Source organism: Pseudophryne corroboree, chromosome 1 (genome assembly GCF_028390025.1).
Source record: "Pseudophryne corroboree isolate aPseCor3 chromosome 1, aPseCor3.hap2, whole genome shotgun sequence".
In the NCBI taxonomy this organism is placed as follows: Eukaryota; Metazoa; Chordata; class Amphibia; order Anura; family Myobatrachidae; genus Pseudophryne; species Pseudophryne corroboree.
This window is the reverse complement of record NC_086444.1, coordinates 1,078,266,042-1,078,284,265: the sequence shown is the minus strand read 5'-3', so window position 1 is coordinate 1,078,284,265 and position 18,224 is coordinate 1,078,266,042. Positions and strand designations below refer to the sequence as shown.

General features: G+C 47.1%; 1 protein-coding gene across 1 annotated transcript in view; it reads left to right on the top strand.

The window, feature by feature from the left end:
* The window catches only part of SLC30A9 (solute carrier family 30 member 9), a 218,272-nt gene that overhangs the window by 39,265 nt on the left and 160,783 nt on the right, over nt 1–18,224 (top strand). The window contains exon 2 of the mRNA XM_063921008.1: nt 1,764–1,919. Within this exon, the coding sequence (XP_063777078.1) occupies nt 1,764–1,919 (156 nt within the window). The remainder of the gene's footprint in view (nt 1–1,763; nt 1,920–18,224) is intronic.

Genomic DNA, 18,224 nt, shown 5'->3' with positions numbered 1-18,224 from the left:
GGAAACACCACTGGTATAAAAGACAATGAAAATGCCTGATCCACATAAAATACATTTTAAAGCCAGAATCAACATAAAATACATTGAAAAAGACACTTCCTCATAACATAATAAAAAAATCCAGAGCCACATAAAATATATTGAAAAAGTCATATTCACATAATACACAGCCAGCTCCCCCATGTGTCAATGTGTCACTCCAGCCAGCTCCCATTGTGTCACTCCTGCCAGCACTCTCCTGTGTCACTCCAGCCAGCTCCCCCATTATGTCTCTCCTGCCAGGATCCTTCTGTGTCACTCCAGCTCCCCCTTGTGTCAGTCCAGTCCACCCTCATATGTCACTACAGCCCAGTATCTGGCTACCTCAGTTTTCAGTCGCTGTAGTGCTGCTGTGTGTCTGGTTGGAGTGCGCCAGTTTCCAGGATCTGTTGTTGTCAGGTGACTGAGTGTCAGGAGCCACATTTGAATAAAGAAAGAGCCGCATGCGGCTCAAGAGCCACAGGTTGACCACGGCTGCTCTAGTTCATCTCACATGTCAATGACATCTCATATAAGCCAATATCTCACATAAGCCAAAATCGTAAGCACACATAGGGGGTAATTTTGAGTTGACCGCAGCAGGAACTTTGTAGCAGTTGGGCAAAACCATGTGCACTGCAGGGGAGGCAGATATAACATGTGCAGAGAGTTAGATTTGGTGTGGTGTGTTCAATCTGCAATCTAAATTGCAGTGTAAAAATAAAGCAGCCAGTATTTACCCTGCACAGAAACAAAATAACCCACCCAAATCTAACTCTCTCTGCACATGTTATATCTGCCTCCCCTGCAGTGCACATGGTTTTGCCCAACTGCTAACAAAGTTGCTGCTGCGATCAACTCAGAATTACCCCCATAGTCCATATCTCAAGAAAAGTTAGTCAAAATCTGTGCTATCTGGGCTTCGGGGAGTTCAAGGGAAATCGCAAGTGAAAATCGGGCATAGCAAGGATCTCACCGTGTGTACACACCTTAGATTTGGGTGGGTTATATTGTTTCTGTGCAGGGTAAATACTGGCTGCTTTATTTTTACACTGCAATTTAGATTTTAGTTTGAACACATCCCATCCAAATCTAACTCTGCACATGTTACATCTGCCCCCCCTGCAGTGCACATGGTTTTGCCCATTAGCTAACAAATTTGCTGCTGTGATCAGATAAGTCCCACTATCCAATAATCGTTTAGTTTGAAACTATGCTTTCAATTCCAAATCGTCTTACCAATACTCGGGAATTCAAGTGTTTTTCCTAGTGACTGCCACTAGATAGCGCCAAAGCCATTCCTCTGTTCAGGTGCCGGGGGTCACATTTCTGTGAGGTGGCGAGCAGAAATGTGTGAAAACTCTGTGGTTTGGATTGCTCCGTTGGGCACCCATTATCGCAGCTGTTAAACCCAGTTGAATCATCCCCATAGTGTCTCCATACGGTCTCCATACTGTAGGATAATTGTACTTTTGGACTGGAAAATGCTAATTAATTATAATAATGGGCTGCACTGATGGACAATACAGGGAGATGAAGTATGATATTCGCCATTTTCTAAATAACACACGAGGGATGACTCCCCTGTTATAAGCAACATGGCCTCAGAGCTCCCATGGTGTCCAGACATTTACAACAGGTTATACATATATAAGAATCACTTGTGTAATATGTATAATTAAAGCATACTATTAAGTTGTTGTTTAATCGGTATAATTTTAACAGGACAGTGTTTCCTTTTGCAGGATGGCAACACTCCCTGAAGAGTAGAGGGGTCTTGTGTGTAATGCCACCTAGCCGTCTGCCAGTCCAAGCACAAATCAGATTGTATTCTTCTAATGACCTGAAAGAAGGAAGTGGCTCCCCTGCTGCTGCCAGCGCCCCAGACAAATCTACAGCAGGTAATACTCATGCCAGGAGCTAAGGATTTCCATAACTGACATTGTCTGCTGCTTTATGTCTTGTAGAATTATCCCTTCTGCATAAGCGCAATGCCCATGTCTGTGTGATGTTATCACCTGCTAAAGCTCTGTGCATAGTCCTCATCTGTTACAGAGTTGCATTTATTCCATGCCACCCCCCATGTGGGGATTCCGGGCCAGGTTTCCCTTGGCACATGTCGACCTAGAAACCCTGTCGACCTTCCATCCATGTCGACCTAGTGACGGTCGACCTAAACATTGTCGACCTAGACACTGTCGATCTTCAGACCGGATCCCTTGTTTTTATATACTTTGATATTTAATATAAATGTTTTTAGCATTTTTTTGATCCAGCCAGTATTAGTGTATTATTGTTACTAATTTTAATATAAAATCACCTGAAACTCTAGCGCCTCATTTTGCGGTCTTTCTAATTTCTTGTTTAAGTGGGGGCCGAGTATCCCCTTAACTGAGACAGCAGGAGAGACAGCTGTTGGCTAATTAAGTATCAAATAATTGTGTTGGCACCAGATCTTTTGTTTGTTTTGGGGTTTTTTCTCGATTGGTGTGAATTGGTCTACCCTGGTGGTCCAGGAATCCAAGCCTGGTAGCTATCAGGGTTAAACCCGGCACCGACCTGGGTAGCCTGCTGTTTTTGATGCCCGGGTCACACTAAATATTTACAGAAGGCCAGAACACCGGCATTTGCAGATTGTCATCTCCAAGCACTGGCAATGGGAAGACCTGTCAATAACCTGGGTCCAGCCTGCAGTGTGAACTTGATTTCAAGCAGCAGTGACACGGCTTGAAACTGAATTCAGTAACTCGAGTCAGACCCGGGTTTTTTCATGTAACAGTGGTATAAGTATAATTTGTAATTTAGTCGGCTGAATACTTATGCATTTGTGTTTTCTGCATTATAAAAAAAAAAAAAAAATAGGATTATAGGATGTAGTAATGTAGATGGCACTCTGGAGGAACGGGACCTAATGAGCAGACAATTTGGTAAAGAAAAGAAGGAAAAACTGGAGAAAGATGACAACAATTGGGCAGATGTATTAACCTGGAGAAGGCATAAGGAAGTGATAAATGCAAGGTGATACACACCAGCCAATCAGCTCCCATATGTAAATTAACAGTTAGGAGCTGATTAACACTGCTTTATCACTTCCTTATGCCTTCTCCAGGTTAATACATCTACCCCAGTGTGAGCACAGATCTGACTGGGTAGAGCAAAGACACAGGTGTGTGTGTGTGTGTGTGTGTGTGTATGTACTGCATGTATATATAAAATATATGCATGTGTATGTATATAATCACTCCTGTCACCTGCAAGGGCTTACATCAGGGGCTGACCACATGATGCACTTCACCTGGCATAAAACTACACATCTCCGCATGCCCTGCCATGGTACATGTCGCTATGCAAGGTATGCCGAGATGTGTAGTTCCATGGCAGTTGGGGTGCCTCACTCATCCTTTCTCTGCACTACTGACCTTTTGTTTGTTTATATTATTTATTTCATGACCCAAGTCTGCCAATAAGACATCATAAGCTACTGCCATACAGTGGGGCAAAAAAGTATTTGGACAGCCACCGATTGTGCAAGCTGACCCACTTAAAAAGATGAGAGAGGTCTGTAATTTCCATCATAGGTACACTTTAACTGTGAGAGACCGAATCTGAAAAAAAAATAAAACTAGGAAATCACATTGTATGACTTTAAACAATTTATTTGTATATTCTTGCGGGAAATAAATATTTGGACATTCAAAACGTTTAACTCAATACTTTGTAATATAACCTCGGTTGGCAATTACAGAGGTCAAACGTTTCCTGTAGTTCTTGACCAGGTTTGCACACACTGTAGCAGGTATTTTGGCCCACTCTTCCATACAGATCTTCTCTAGATCTGTCATGTTTTGAGGCTGTCACCGGGCAACACGGACTTTCAACTCCCTCCACAGATTTTCCATTGGGTTGAGGTCTGGAGACTGGCTAGGCCACTCCAGGACCTTGAAATGCTTCTTACGGAGCCACTCCTTTAGTTGCCTGGGCGGTGTGTTTGGGGTCATTGTCATGCTGGTAGACCCAGCCACGTTCCATCTTCAATGCTCTTACTGAGGGAAGGAGGTTTTTGCCCAAAATCTCATGATACATGGCCCCATTCATTCTCTCCTCAATACAGATCAGTCGTCCTGTCCCCTTTGCAGAAAAGCAGCCCCAAAGCATGATGTTTCCACCCCCGTGCTTCACAGTGGGTATGGTGTTCTTGGGATGCCATTCGTCATTCTTCTCCCTCCAAACACGGCGAGTGGAGTTTATACCAAAAAGTTTGATTTTGCTCTCATCTGACCACATTACATTCTCCCAATCCTCCTCTGGATCATCCAGATGGTCACTGGCAAACTTTAGACGGGCCTGGACATGTGCTGGCTTAAGCAGGGGGACCTTTCGGGTGCTGCAGGATTTCAATCCATGACGACGTAGTGTGTTACTAATGGTAACCTTTGTGACTGTGGTCCCAGCTCTCTTGAGGTCATTGACCAGGCCCCCCCCGTGTAGTTCTGGGTTGATTCCTCACCGTTCTCAAGATCATTGATACCCCACGAGGTGAGATCTTGCATGGAGCTCCAGGTCGAGGTAGATTGTCAGTGATCTTGTATTTCTTCCATTTTTTTAATAATTGCTCCAACAGTTGATCTCTTCTCACCAAGCTGCTTGCCTATTGTCGAGTAGCTCATCCCAGCCTTGTGCAGCTCTACAATTTTGTCCCTGGTGTCCTTAGACAGCTCTCTGGTCTTGGCCATGGTGGAGAGGTAGCAGTCTGACTGTTTGAGGGTGTGGACAGGTGTCTTTTATACAGATAACCAGTTCAAACAAGTGCCATTAATACAGGTAAAGAGTGGAGGATAGAAGAGCTTCTTAAAGAAGAAGAAACAGGTCTGTGACAGCCAGAAATCTTGCTGCTTGGTAGGTGTCCAAATATTTCTTTCCCTCAAGAATATACAAGTAAATTGTTTAAAAATCATACAATTTGATTTCCTGTTTTGTTTTTTTCAGATTCTGTCTCTCACAGTTGAAGTGTACCTATAATGGAAATTACAGTCCTCTCTCATCTTGGGTCAATTTGCACAATCGGTGGCTGCCCAAATACTTTTTTGCCCCACTGTATGTAGACGAAAGGAATTCTGCTCACCCTAGATGTTGTATGCGTTCTCATACATTTTGTAATTGACCATCAGCTCTGACTTTTCCCCGCAGCTTTCAGTCACTTAGGGGATATGCGTTAAATACAGCTGACTTCCATGTGACTTGCCCTTTACAGCCTATTAGGACATCTGCTAATATATAGGTTTAGCAATACTGATAATAAATGATGGTGGGTTTTATTTAAATTCAGGTTGAAAATGTACTAAATTAAACTAATCTAAATTACAAATGCGCTAATTAGGTGTAATTTTAGTCTATAATTAAATCCAGCAATGAATAAAGATGTTTATTAACCACATCACTAAGTTTTGCCATGTAAAAGCAGCTGTGATTTGATTTGACATGCCATCCCTAGTGAATGAGCAGGCCCTGTCTTCAGCATACATAGCACGTGTTACAGAGAGGCATGCTGTGGTCAAGTTGAATTATATATACTACCTAATAAAAATGTATTAAGCGGGTTCACCGATATCCAGCTGTGACAAATTGTCATATAGGACCCGATTCAGAGGTGGACATAACTCTAATGTTTTCACATGTCGCTAATGTTTTGTATTTAGCGTATGTCGTACTCCACATGTGTCAAGATAGTCTTACAACAGCGATTGTAGTGTCAGGGGATGGGGGTGGGAGTGCAGTACAGGGACACAACCGTGATGCCTACTCATGTAGTCAAAATGACCATAAGGTGTCTCAGATGTTTGATGGTGCGACTAATGTCCAACTTTATAAGCAAGTGGAGGATCTGAGGTGCCGAATAAAAAGGGTCTCTGTACAAATCCCAGCTGCTGCGACATTTGCATGTTTTCTCACATCCGCTGCATAGGAAGCCGCATCAGTAACGCAATTGGTGCCCATTTCTGGATTAGGCCCATAGTCAGAAGCGGCATCCCTGTTCTGTGCTATATTAGTGTTGTTCTACACACACTGAGCGAATCCCAGAGGCTAGAATGCATCTTTACCACAGTGAGAGATTCTGGCTAACCTATTATGGTGTGAGATGCAAGGAAAAATATCAATAATTTACAGTCATTTTTATTCCTTGTAAATTCATCCTATATTACAGTATTTCTATACTAATGGGTCTATGTTTCTGAATGGCCATGTACTAATGCACATGAGTGGTCAGTGAATGCTCAGATGGGCATGAAAAAGATATAATCTATATGCCTCAGATTACAGCACAATTGAACAATTGCAGGACTTTCTGGAGCTGCACTTGAAATTGTGGTTTCCGCCATTACCAAAAAGCCAAATAATGTACTTTCTCATGAAATACTGAGTTTTTGTACAATGTGTGCCTAGCACTGAGGCTGTCTGGATGGCTGCTGTGGTACAACACCCTTTTCTCTATCGTCCTAGTGGATGCTGGGGTTCCTGAAAGGACCATGGGGAATAGCGGCTCCGCAGGAGACAGGGCACAAAAAGTAAAGCTTTTCCAGATCAGGTGGTGTGCACTGGCTCCTCCCCCTATGACCCTCCTCCAGACTCCAGTTAGATTTTTGTGCCCGGCCGAGAAGGGTGCAATCTAGGTGGCTCTCCTAAAGAGCTGCTTAGAAAAAGTTTAGCTTAGGTTTTTTATTTTACAGTGATTCCTGCTGGCAACAGGATCACTGCAACGAGGGACTGAGGGGAGAAGAAGTGAACTCACCTGCGTGCAGGATGGATTGGCTTCTTGGCTACTGGACATCAGCTCCAGAGGGACGATCACAGGTACAGCCTGGATGGTCACCGGAGCCGCGCCGCCGGCCCCCTTGCAGATGCTGAAGTCAGAAGAGGTCCAGAATCGGCGGCTGAAGACTCCTGCAGTCTTCTAAAGGTAGCGCATAGCACTGCAGCTGTGCGCCATTTTCCTCTCAGCACACTTCACACGCAGTCACTGAGGGTGCAGGGCGCTGGGGGGGGGCGCCCTGGGAGGCAAATGTAACCTATATAAAGGCTAAAAATACCTCACATATAGCCCCCAGAGGCTATATGGAGATATTTAACCCCTGCCTGGATTCACTAAATAGCGGGAGACGAGCCCGCCGGAAAAGGGGCGGGGCCTATCTCCTCAGCACACGGCGCCATTTCCTCTCACAGCTCCGCTGGTCAGGACGGCTCCCAGGTCTCTCCCCTGCACTGCACTACAGAAACAGGGTAAAACAGAGAGGGGGGGCAAATTTATGGCGATATTTTGATATATATAAAGCAGCTATAAGGGAGCACTTATTATAAGGCTATCCCTGTTATATATAGCGCTTTTGGTGTGTGCTGGCAAACTCTCCCTCTGTCTCCCCAAAGGGCTAGTGGGTCCTGTCTTCGTTAGGAGCATTCCCTGTGTGTCTGCTGTGTGTCGGTACGTGTGTGTCGACATGTATGAGGACGATATTGGTGTGGAGGCGGAGCAATTGCCAAATATGAGGATGTCACCCCCTAGGGAGTCGACACCAGAATGGATGCCTTTATTTATGGAACTACGGGATAGTGTCAACACGCTAAAGCAGTCGTTTGACGACATGAGACGGCCGGACAATCAATTAGTGCCTGTCCAGGCGACTCAAACACCGTCAGGGGCTGTGAAACGCCCTTTGCCTCAGTCGGTCGACACAGACCCAGACACAGGCACTGACTCCAGTGGTGACGGTGACGAATCAACCGTATTTCTCTATCGTCCTAGTGGATGCTGGGGTTCCTGAAAGGACCATGGGGAATAGCGGCTCCGCAGGAGACAGGGCACAAAAGTAAAGCTTTCCGATCAGGTGGTGTGCACTGGCTCCTCCCCCTATGACCCTCCTCCAAGCCAGTTAGATTTTTGTGCCCGGCCGAGAAGGGTGCAATTCTAGGTGGCTCTCCTAAAGAGCTGCTTAGAGAAAGTTTAGCTTAGGTTTTTTACTTTACAGTGAGTCCTGCTGGCAACAGGATCACTGCAACGAGGGACAGAGGGGAGAAGAAGTGAACTCACCTGCGTGCAGGATGGATTGGCTTCTTGGCTACTGGACATCAGCTCCAGAGGGACGATCACAGGTACAGCCTGGATGGTCACCGGAGCCTTGCCGCCGGCCCCCTTGCAGATGCTGAAGTAAGAAGAGGTCCAGAATCGGCGGCAGAAGACTCCTCAGTCTTCTAAAGGTAGCGCACAGCACTGCAGCTGTGCGCCATTTTCCTCTCAGCACACTTCACACGGCAGTCACTGAGGGTGCAGGGCGCTGGGAGGGGGGCGCCCTGGGAGGCAAATGAATACCTAATTTGGCTAAAAATACCTCACATATAGCCTCCGGAGGCTATATGGAGATATTTAACCCCTGCCAGAATCCGTTAAGAGCGGGAGACGAGGCCGCCGAAAAAGGGGCGGGGCCTATCTCCTCAGCACACAGCGCCATTTTCCCTCACAGAAAGGCTGGAGGGAAGGCTCCCAGGCTCTCCCCTGCACTGCACTACAGAAACAGGGTTAAAACAGAGAGGGGGGGGCACTAATTTGGCGATATGCTTATATATATTAAGATGCTATAAGGGAAAACACTTATATAAGGTTGTCCCTATATAATTATAGCGTTTTTGGTGTGTGCTGGCAAACTCTCCCTCTGTCTCTCCAAAGGGCTAGTGGGTCCTGTCCTCTATCAGAGCATTCCCTGTGTGTGTGCTGTGTGTCAGTACGTGTGTGTCGACATGTAGGAGGACGATGTTGGTGAGGCGGAGCAATTGCCTGTAATGGTGATGTCACTCTCTAGGGAGTCGACACCGGAATGGATGGCTTATTTAGGAAATTACGTGATAATGTCAACACGCTGCAAGGTCGGTTGACGACATGAGACGGCCGACAAACAATTAGTACCGGTCCAGACGTCTCAAAAACACCGTCAGGGGTTTTAAAACGCCCGTTTACTTTAGTCGGTCGACACAGACACAGACAGGGACACTGAATCCAGTGTCGACGGTGAATAAACAAACGTATTCCTTATTAGGGCCACACGTTAAAGGCAATGAAGGAGGTGTTACATATTTCTGATACTACAAGTACCACAAGAGAGAGGGTATTATGTGGGATGTGAAAAAACTACCATAGTTTTTCCTGAATCAGATAAATTAAATAAAGTGTGTGATGATGCGTGGGTTCCCCCCGATAGAAAATTATGGGCGGTATACCCTTTCCCGCCAGAAGTTAGGGCGCGTTGGGAAACACCCCTTAAGGTGGATAAGGCGCTCACACGCTTATCAAAACAAGTGGCGGTACCGTCTATAGATAGGGCCGTCCTCAAGGACCAGCTGACAGGAGGCTGGAAAAATATCATAAAAAGTATATACACACATACTGGTGTTATACTGCGACCAGCGATCGCCTCAGCCTGGATGTGCAGAGCTGGGGTGGCTTGGTCGGATTCCCTGACTAAAAATATTGATACCCTTGACAGGGACAGTATTTTATTGACTATAGAGCATTTAAAGGATGCATTTCTATATATGCGAGATGCACAGAGGGATATTTGCACTCTGGCATCATGAGTAAATGCGATGTCCATAACTGCCAAAAGATGTTATGGACACGACAGTGGTCAGGTGATGCAGATTCCAAACGGCACAAAGGTGTATTGCCGTATAAAGGATGAGGAGTTATTTGGGGTCGGTCCATCGGACCTGGTGGCCACGGCAACTGCTGGAAAATCCACCGTTTTTTACCCTAAGTCACATCTCTGCAGAAAAAGACACCGTCTTTTCAGCCTCAGTCCTCTCGTCCCTATAAGATCATATCTGCTCAGGGATAGAGGAAAGGGAAGAAGACTGCAGCAGGCAGCCCATTCCCAGGAACAGAAGCGTTCCACCGCTTCTGACAAGTTCTCAGCATGGCGCTGAGACCGTACAGGACCCCTGGATCCTACAAGTAGTATCCCAGGGGTACAGATTGGAAGGTCGAGACGTTTCACCTTCGCAGGCTCCTGAAGTCTGCTTTACCAAGGTCTCCCTCCGACAAGGAGGCAGTATGGAAAAAAATTCACAAGCTGTATTCCCAGCAGGTGATAACTAAATTACCCCTCCTACTACAAGAAAAGGGGTATTATTCCACACTATATTGTGGTACTGAAGCCAGAAGGCTAGGTGAGACTTATTCTAAAAAATATTTTTGAACACTTACAAAGGTTCAAATCAAGATGGAGTCACTCAGAGCAGTGATAACGAACCAGGAAGAAGAGGACTATATAGTGTCCCGGGACATCAGGGATGCTTACCTCTATGTCCCAAATTTGCCCTTCTCACTAAGGGTACCTCAGGTTCGTGGTGCAGAACTGTCACTATCAGTTTCAGACGCTGCCGTTTGGATTGTCCACGGCACCCCGGGTCTTTACCAAGGTAATGGCCGAAATGATGATTCTTCTTCGAAGAAAAGGCGTCTTAAGTATCCCTTACTTGGACGATTTCCTGATAAGGGCATAGTCCAGGGAACAGTTGGAGGTCGGAGTAGCACTATCTCGGATACTGCTACAACAGCACGGGTGGATTCTAAATATTCCAAAATCGCAGCTGATCCGACGACACGTCTGCTGTGCCTAGGGATGATTCTGGACACAGTCCAGAAAAAGGTGTTTCTCCCGGAAGAGAAAGCCAGGGAGTTATCCGAGTTAGTCAGGAACCTCCTAAAAACAGTGCATCATTGCACAAGGGTCCTGGTAAAAATGGTGGTTTCCTACGAAGCAATTCCATTCGGCAGATTTCACGCAAGAACTTTTCAGTGGGATCTGCTGGACAAATGGCCCGGATCGCATCTTCAGATGCATCAGCGGATAACCCTATATCCAAGGACAAGGGTGTCTCTCCTGTGGTGGTTATAGAGTGCTCATCTTCTAGAGGGCCGCAGATTCGGCATTCAGGATTGGATGCTGGTGACCACGGAGCCCAGCCCGAGAGGCTGGGGAGCAGTCACACAGGGAAAAAATTTCCAGGGAGTGTGATCAAGTCTGGAGACTTTTCTCCACATAAATATACTGGAGCTAAGGGTAAATTTATAATGCTCTAAGCTTAGCAAGACCTCTGCTTCAGGGTCAGCCGGTATTTATCCAGTGGGAAAAACATCACGGCAGTCGCCCACGTAAACAGACAGGGCGACACAAGAAGCAGGAGGGCAATGGCAAAAACTGCAAGGACTTTTCGCTGGGCGGAAAATCATGTGATAGCACTGTCAGCAGTGTTTCATCCCGGGAATGGAAACTGGGAAGCAGACTTCCTCAGCAGGCACGACCTCCACCCGGGAGAGTGGAAACTTCATCGGGAAGTTTTTTCCACATGATTGTGAACCGTTGGGAAATACCAAAGGTGGACATGATGGCGTCCCGTCTGAACAAAAAACGGGACAGGTATTGCGCCAGGTCAAGAGACCCTCAGGCAATAGCTGTGGACGTTCTGGTAACACCGTGGGTGTACCAGTCGGTGTATGTGTTCCCTCCTCTGCTTCTCATACCTAAGGTGCTGAGAATTATAAGACGTAGAGGAGTAAGAACTATACTCATGGCTCCGGATTGGCCAAGAAGGACTTGGTACCCGGAACTTCAAGAGATGCTTACAGAGGTCTTATGGCCTCTGCCGCTAAGAAGGGACTTGCTTCAGCAAGTACCATGTCTGTTCCAAGACTTACCGCAGCTGCGTTTGTCGGCATGGCGGTGGAAAGCCGGATCCTAAGGGAAAAAGGCATTCCGGAAGAGGTCATTCCTACCCTGGTCAAAGCCAGAAAGGAGGTGACCGCACAACATTATCACCACATGTGGCAAAAATATGTTGCGTGGTGTGAGGCCAGGAAGGCCCCACAAAGAAATTTCAACTCGGTCGTTTCCTGCATTTCCTGCAAACAGGAGTGTCTATGGGCCTCAAATTGGGGTCCATTAAGGTTCAAATTTCGGCCCTGTCGATTTTCTTCCAGAAAGAATTGGCTTCAGTTCCTGAAGTCCAGAAGTTGTCAAGGGAGTATTGCATATACAACCCCCTTTTGTGCCTCCAGTGGCACTGTGGGATCTCAACGTAGTTCTGGGATTCCTCAAATCACATTGGTTTAAAACCAGTCAAATCTGTGGATTTGAAGCATCTCACAGGAAAAGTGACCATGCTCTTGGCCCTGGCCTGGACCAGGCGAGTGTCAAATTGGTGTTTTTTTCTCAAAAAAGCCCATATCTGTTTGTCCATTCGGACAGGGCAGAGCTGCGGACTCGTCCCCAGTTCTCTCCCTAAGGTGGTGTCAGTGTTTTACCTGAACCAGCTTATTGTGGTGCCTTGCACCTACTAGGGACTTGGAGGACTCCAAGTTGCTAGATGTTGTCAGGGCCCTGAAAATATGTTCCAGGACGGCTGGAGTCAGGAAAACTGACTTGCTGTTATCCTGTATGCACCCAACAAACTGGGTGCTCTTGCTTCTAAGCAGACTATTGCTAGTTGGATGTGTAATACAATTCAGCTTGCACATTCTGTGGCAGGCCTGCCACAGCCAAAATATGTAAATGCCCATTCCACAAGGAAGGTGGGCTCATCTTGGGCGGCTGCCCGAGGGGTCTCGGCTTTACAACTTTGCCGAGCAGCTACTTGGTCAGGGGCAAACACGTTTGCTAAATTCTACAAATTTGATACCCTGGCTAAGGAGGACCTGGAGTTCTCTCATTCGGTGCTGCAGAGTCATCCGCACTCTCCCGCCCGTTTGGGAGCTTTGGTATAATCCCCATGGTCCTTTCAGGAACCCCAGCATCCACTAGGACGATAGAGAAAATAAGAATTTACTTACCGATAATTCTATTTCTCGGAGTCCGTAGTGGATGCTGGGCGCCCATCCCAAGTGCGGATTATCTGCAATACTTGTACATAGTTACAAAAATCGGGTTATTATTGTTGTGAGCCATCTTTTCAGAGGCTCCGCTGTTATCATACTGTTAACTGGGTTTAGATCACAAGTTGTACGGTGTGATTGGTGTGGCTGGTATGAGTCTTACCCGGGATTCAAAATTCCTCCCTTATTGTGTACGCTCGTCCGGGCACAGTACCTAACTGGCTTGGAGGAGGGTCATAGGGGGAGGAGCCAGTGCACACCACCTGATCGGAAAGCTTTACTTTTGTGCCCTGTCTCCTGCGGAGCCGCTATTCCCCATGGTCCTTTCAGGAACCCCAGCATCCACTACGGACTCCGAGAAATAGAATTATCGGTAAGTAAATTCTTATTTTTCCAGTAGGGCCACACGTTATATGATTTTGGCAATGAAGGAGGCGTTACATTTAGCTGATACTACAGGTACCACTAAACAGGGTATTATGTGGGGTGTGAAAAAACTACCTATAGTTTTTCCTGAATCAGAAGAATTAAATGACGTGTGTAATGAAGCGTGGGTTGCCCCTGATAAAAAGCTGATAATTTCAAAGAAATTATTGGCATTATACCCTTTCCCGCCAGAGGTTAGGGAGCGCTGGGAAACACCTCCTAGGGTGGACAAGGCGCTAACACGCTTATCTAAACAAGTGGCGTTACCCTCTCCTGAGACGGCCGCACTTAAAGATCCATCAGATAGGAGGATGGAAAATATCCAAAAAAGTATATACACACATGCAGGTGTTATACTACGACCAGCTATAGCGACTGCCTGGATGTGCAGTGCTGGGGTAGTTTGGTCAGAGTCCCTGATTGAAAATATTGATACCCTGGACAGGGACAATATTTTACTGTCGTTAGAACAAATAAAGGATGCATTTCTTTATATGCGTGATGCACAGAGGGATATCTGCACACTGGCATCACGGGTAAGTGCTATGTCCATTTCGGCCAGAAGAGCTTTATGGACGCGACAGTGGACAGGCGATGCGGATTCAAAACGACATATGGAAGTTTTGCCGTATAAAGGGGAGGAGTTATTTGGAGTCGGTCTATCAGATTTGGTGGCCACGGCTACAGCCGGGAAATCCACCTTTCTACCTCAAGTCACTCCCCAACAGAAAAAGGCACCGACTTTTCAACCGCAGCCCTTTCGTTCCTTTAAAAATAAGAGAGCAAAGGGCTATTCATATCTGCCACGAGGCAGAGGTCGAGGGAAGAGACAGCAACAGGCAGCTCCTTCCCAGGAACAGAAGCCTTCCCCGGCTTCTACAAAAGCCTCAGCATGACGCTGGGGCTTCTCAAGCGGACTCGGGGACGGTGGGTGGTCGTCTCAAAAATTACAGCGCGCAGTGGGCTCACTCGCAGGTAGATCCCTGGATCCTGCAGATAATATCTCAGGGGTACAGGTTGAAATTAGAGACAGATCCACCTCGCCGTTTCCTGAAGTCTGCTTTACCAACGTCCCCCTCCGAAAGGGAGACGGTTTTGGAAGCCATTCACAAGCTGTACTCTCAGCAGGTGATAGTCAAGGTACCTCTTCTACAACAAGGGAAGGGGTATTATTCCACTCTTTTTGTGGTACCGAAGCCGGATGGCTCGGTAAGGCCTATTCTAAATCTGAAGTCCTTGAACCTGTACATAAAGAAGTTTAAGTTCAAGATGGAGTCACTCAGAGCAGTGATAGCGAACCTGGAAGAGGGGGACTTTATGGTATCCTTGGACATCAAGGATGCGTATCTCCACGTTCCAATTTACCCCTCACACCAGGGGTACCTCAGGTTCGTTGTACAAAACTGTCACTATCAGTTTCAGACGCTGCCGTTCGGATTGTCCACGGCACCTCGGGTCTTTACAAAGGTAATGGCCGAGATGATGATTCTTCTTCGAAGAAAAGGCATATTAATTATCCCATACTTGGACGATCTCCTAATAAGGGCAAGGTCCAGAGAACAGCTAGAGATGGGATTAGCACTGTCTCAAGAAGTGCTAAAACAGCACGGGTGGATTCTGAATATTCCAAAATCCCAGTTAATGCCGACAACTCGTCTGCTGTTCCTAGGGATGATTCTGGACACGGTTCAGAAAAAGGTTTTTCTCCCGGAGGAAAAAGCCAAGGAGTTATCCGAGCTTGTCAGGAACCTCCTAAAACCAGGAAAGGTGTCTGTACATCAATGCACAAGAGTCCTGGGAAAAATGGTGGCTTCTTACGAAGCAATTCCATTCGGCAGATTCCACGTAAGAATTTTCCAAAGGGATCTGTTGGACAAATGGTCAGGGTCGCATCTTCAGATGCACCTGCGGATAACCCTGTCTCCAAGGACAAGGGTGTCTCTTCTGTGGTGGTTGCAGAGGGCTCATCTATTGGAGGGCCGCAGATTCGGCATACAGGATTGGATCCTGGTGACCACGGACGCCAGCCTGAGAGGCTGGGGAGCAGTCACACAAGGAAGAAACTTCCAGGGAGTATGGACGAGCCTGGAAACGTCTCTTCACATAAACATTCTGGAACTAAGAGCAATATACAATGCTCTAAGCCAGGCAGAACCTCTGCTTCAGGGAAAACCGGTGTTGATCCAGTCGGACAACATCACGGCAGTCGCCCATGTGAACAGACAGGGCGGCACAAGAAGCAGGAGTGAAATGGCAGAAGCTGCAAGGATTCTTCGCTGGGCAGAGAATCATGTGATAGCACTGTCAGCAGTGTTCATCCCGGGAGTGGACAACTGGGAAGCAGACTTCCTCAGCAGACACGATCTTCACCCGGGAGAGTGGGGACTTCATCCAGAAGTCTTCCACTTGCTGGTAACCCGTTGGGAAAGACCAATGGTGGACATGATGGCGTCTCGCCTCAACAAAAAACTGGACAGGTATTGCGCCAGGTCAAGAGATCCGCAGGCAATAGCTGTGGACGCGCTGGTAACGCCTTGGGTGTACCAGTCGGTGTATGTGTTTCCTCCTCTGCCTCTCATACCAAAAGTATTGAGAATTATACGGCAAAGAGGCGTAAGGACGATACTAGTGGTTCCGGATTGGCCAAGAAGGACTTGGTACCCGGAACTTCAAGAGATGATCACGGAAGATCCGTGGCCTCTACCTCTAAGGAGGGACTTGCTTCAGCAGGGTCCCTGTCTGTTTCAAGACTTACCGCGGCTGCGTTTGACGGCATGGCGGTTGAACGCCGGATCCTAAAGGAAAAAGGCATGCCGGAAGAAGTCATTCCTACTTTGATTAAAGCAAGGAAGGAAGTAACCGTGCAACATTATCACCGAATTTGGCGAAAATATGTTGCGTGGTGCGAAGATCGGAGTGCTCCGACGGAGGAATTTCAACTGGGTCGATTCCTACATTTCCTGCAATCAGGATTGTCTATGGGTCTCAAATTGGGATCTATTAAGGTTCAAATTTCGGCCCTGTCGATTTTCTTTCAAAAAGAATTGGCTTCAGTCCCTGAAGTCCAGACCTTTGTTAAGGGAGTGCTACATATACAGCCTCCTGTGGTGCCTCCAGTGGCACCGTGGGATCTCAATGTGGTTTTGGACTTTCTAAAATCTCATTGGTTTGAACCACTAAAGAAGGTGGATTTGAAATATCTCACATGGAAAGTGACCATGCTTCTAGCCCTGGCTTCGGCCAGGAGAGTGTCAGAACTGGCAGCTTTATCTTACAAAAGCCCATATCTGATTTTCCATTCGGACAGGGCAGAACTGCGGACTCGTCCGCATTTTCTCCCTAAGGTGGTGTCAGCATTTCATCTGAACCAGCCTATTGTAGTGCCTGCGGCTACAAGTGACTTGGAGGACTCCAAGTTACTGGACGTTGTCAGAGCATTAAAAATATATATTGCAAGGACAGCTGGAGTCAGAAAATCTGACTCGTTGTTTATATTGTATGCACCCAACAAGATGGGTGCTCCTGCGTCTAAGCAGACGATTGCTCGTTGGATCTGTAGCACAATCCAACTTGCACATTCTGTGGCAGGCCTGCCACAGCCTAAATCTGTAAAGGCCCACTCCACAAGGAAGGTGGGCTCATCTTGGGCGGCTGCCCGAGGGGTCTCGGCATTACAACTTTGCCGAGCAGCTACGTGGTCAGGGGAGAACACGTTTGTAAAATTTTACAAATTTGATACTCTGGCTAAGGAGGACCTGGAGTTCTCTCATTCGGTGCTGCAGAGTCATCCGCACTCTCCCGCCCGTTTGGGAGCTTTGGTATAATCCCCATGGTCCTTTCAGGAACCCCAGCATCCACTAGGACGATAGAGAAAATAAGATTTTATTTACCGATAAATCTATTTCTCGGAGTCCGTAGTGGATGCTGGGCGCCCATCCCAAGTGCGGATTATCTGCAATAATTGTACATAGTTATTGTTAACTAATTCGGGTTATTGTTGAAGGAAGCCATCTTTCAGAGGCTCCGCTGTTATCATACTGTTAACTGGGTTTAGATCACAAGTTGTACGGTGTGATTGGTGTGGCTGGTATGAGTCTTACCCGGGATTCAAAATCCTCCCTTATTGTGTACGCTCGTCCGGGCACAGTACCTAACTGGAGTCTGGAGGAGGGTCATAGGGGGAGGAGCCAGTGCACACCACCTGATCTGGAAAAGCTTTACTTTTTGTGCCCTGTCTCCTGCGGAGCCGCTATTCCCCATGGTCCTTTCAGGAACCCCAGCATCCACTACGGACTCCGAGAAATAGATTTATCGGTAAGTAAAATCTTATTTTTTCATACGTCCTAGAGGATGCTGGGGATGCTTCAAGAACCATGGGGTATAGACGGGATCCGCAGGAGACATGGGCACTTTAAGACTTTAAAAGGGGTGTGAACTGGCTCCTCCCTCTATGCCCCTCCTCCAGACTCCAGTTAGATTCTGTGCCCAGTGAGACTGGATGCACACTGAGGAGCTCTCCAGAGTTTCTCAGAAAAAAAGACTTTGTTAGGTTTATTATTTTCAGGGAGACCTGCTGGCAACAGGCTCCCTGCATCGTGGGACTGAGAGGAGAGCAGACCTACTTCTCTGAGTTCAAAGGCTCTGCTTCTTAGGCTACTGGACACCATTAGCTTCATAGGGTCCGATCACTTGGTGCGCCTAGCTGCTCGTTCCCGGAGCCGCGCCGTCACCCCCCTTGCAGAGCCAGAAGGGCGAGTAACAGAAGATCAGAAGACTTCAGTGACGGCAGAAGGCGGCTTTTTGAGGTACCGCACTGCGCGCCATGCTCCCACATAAGAACGGCACTGCAGGGCGCAGGGGGGGCGCC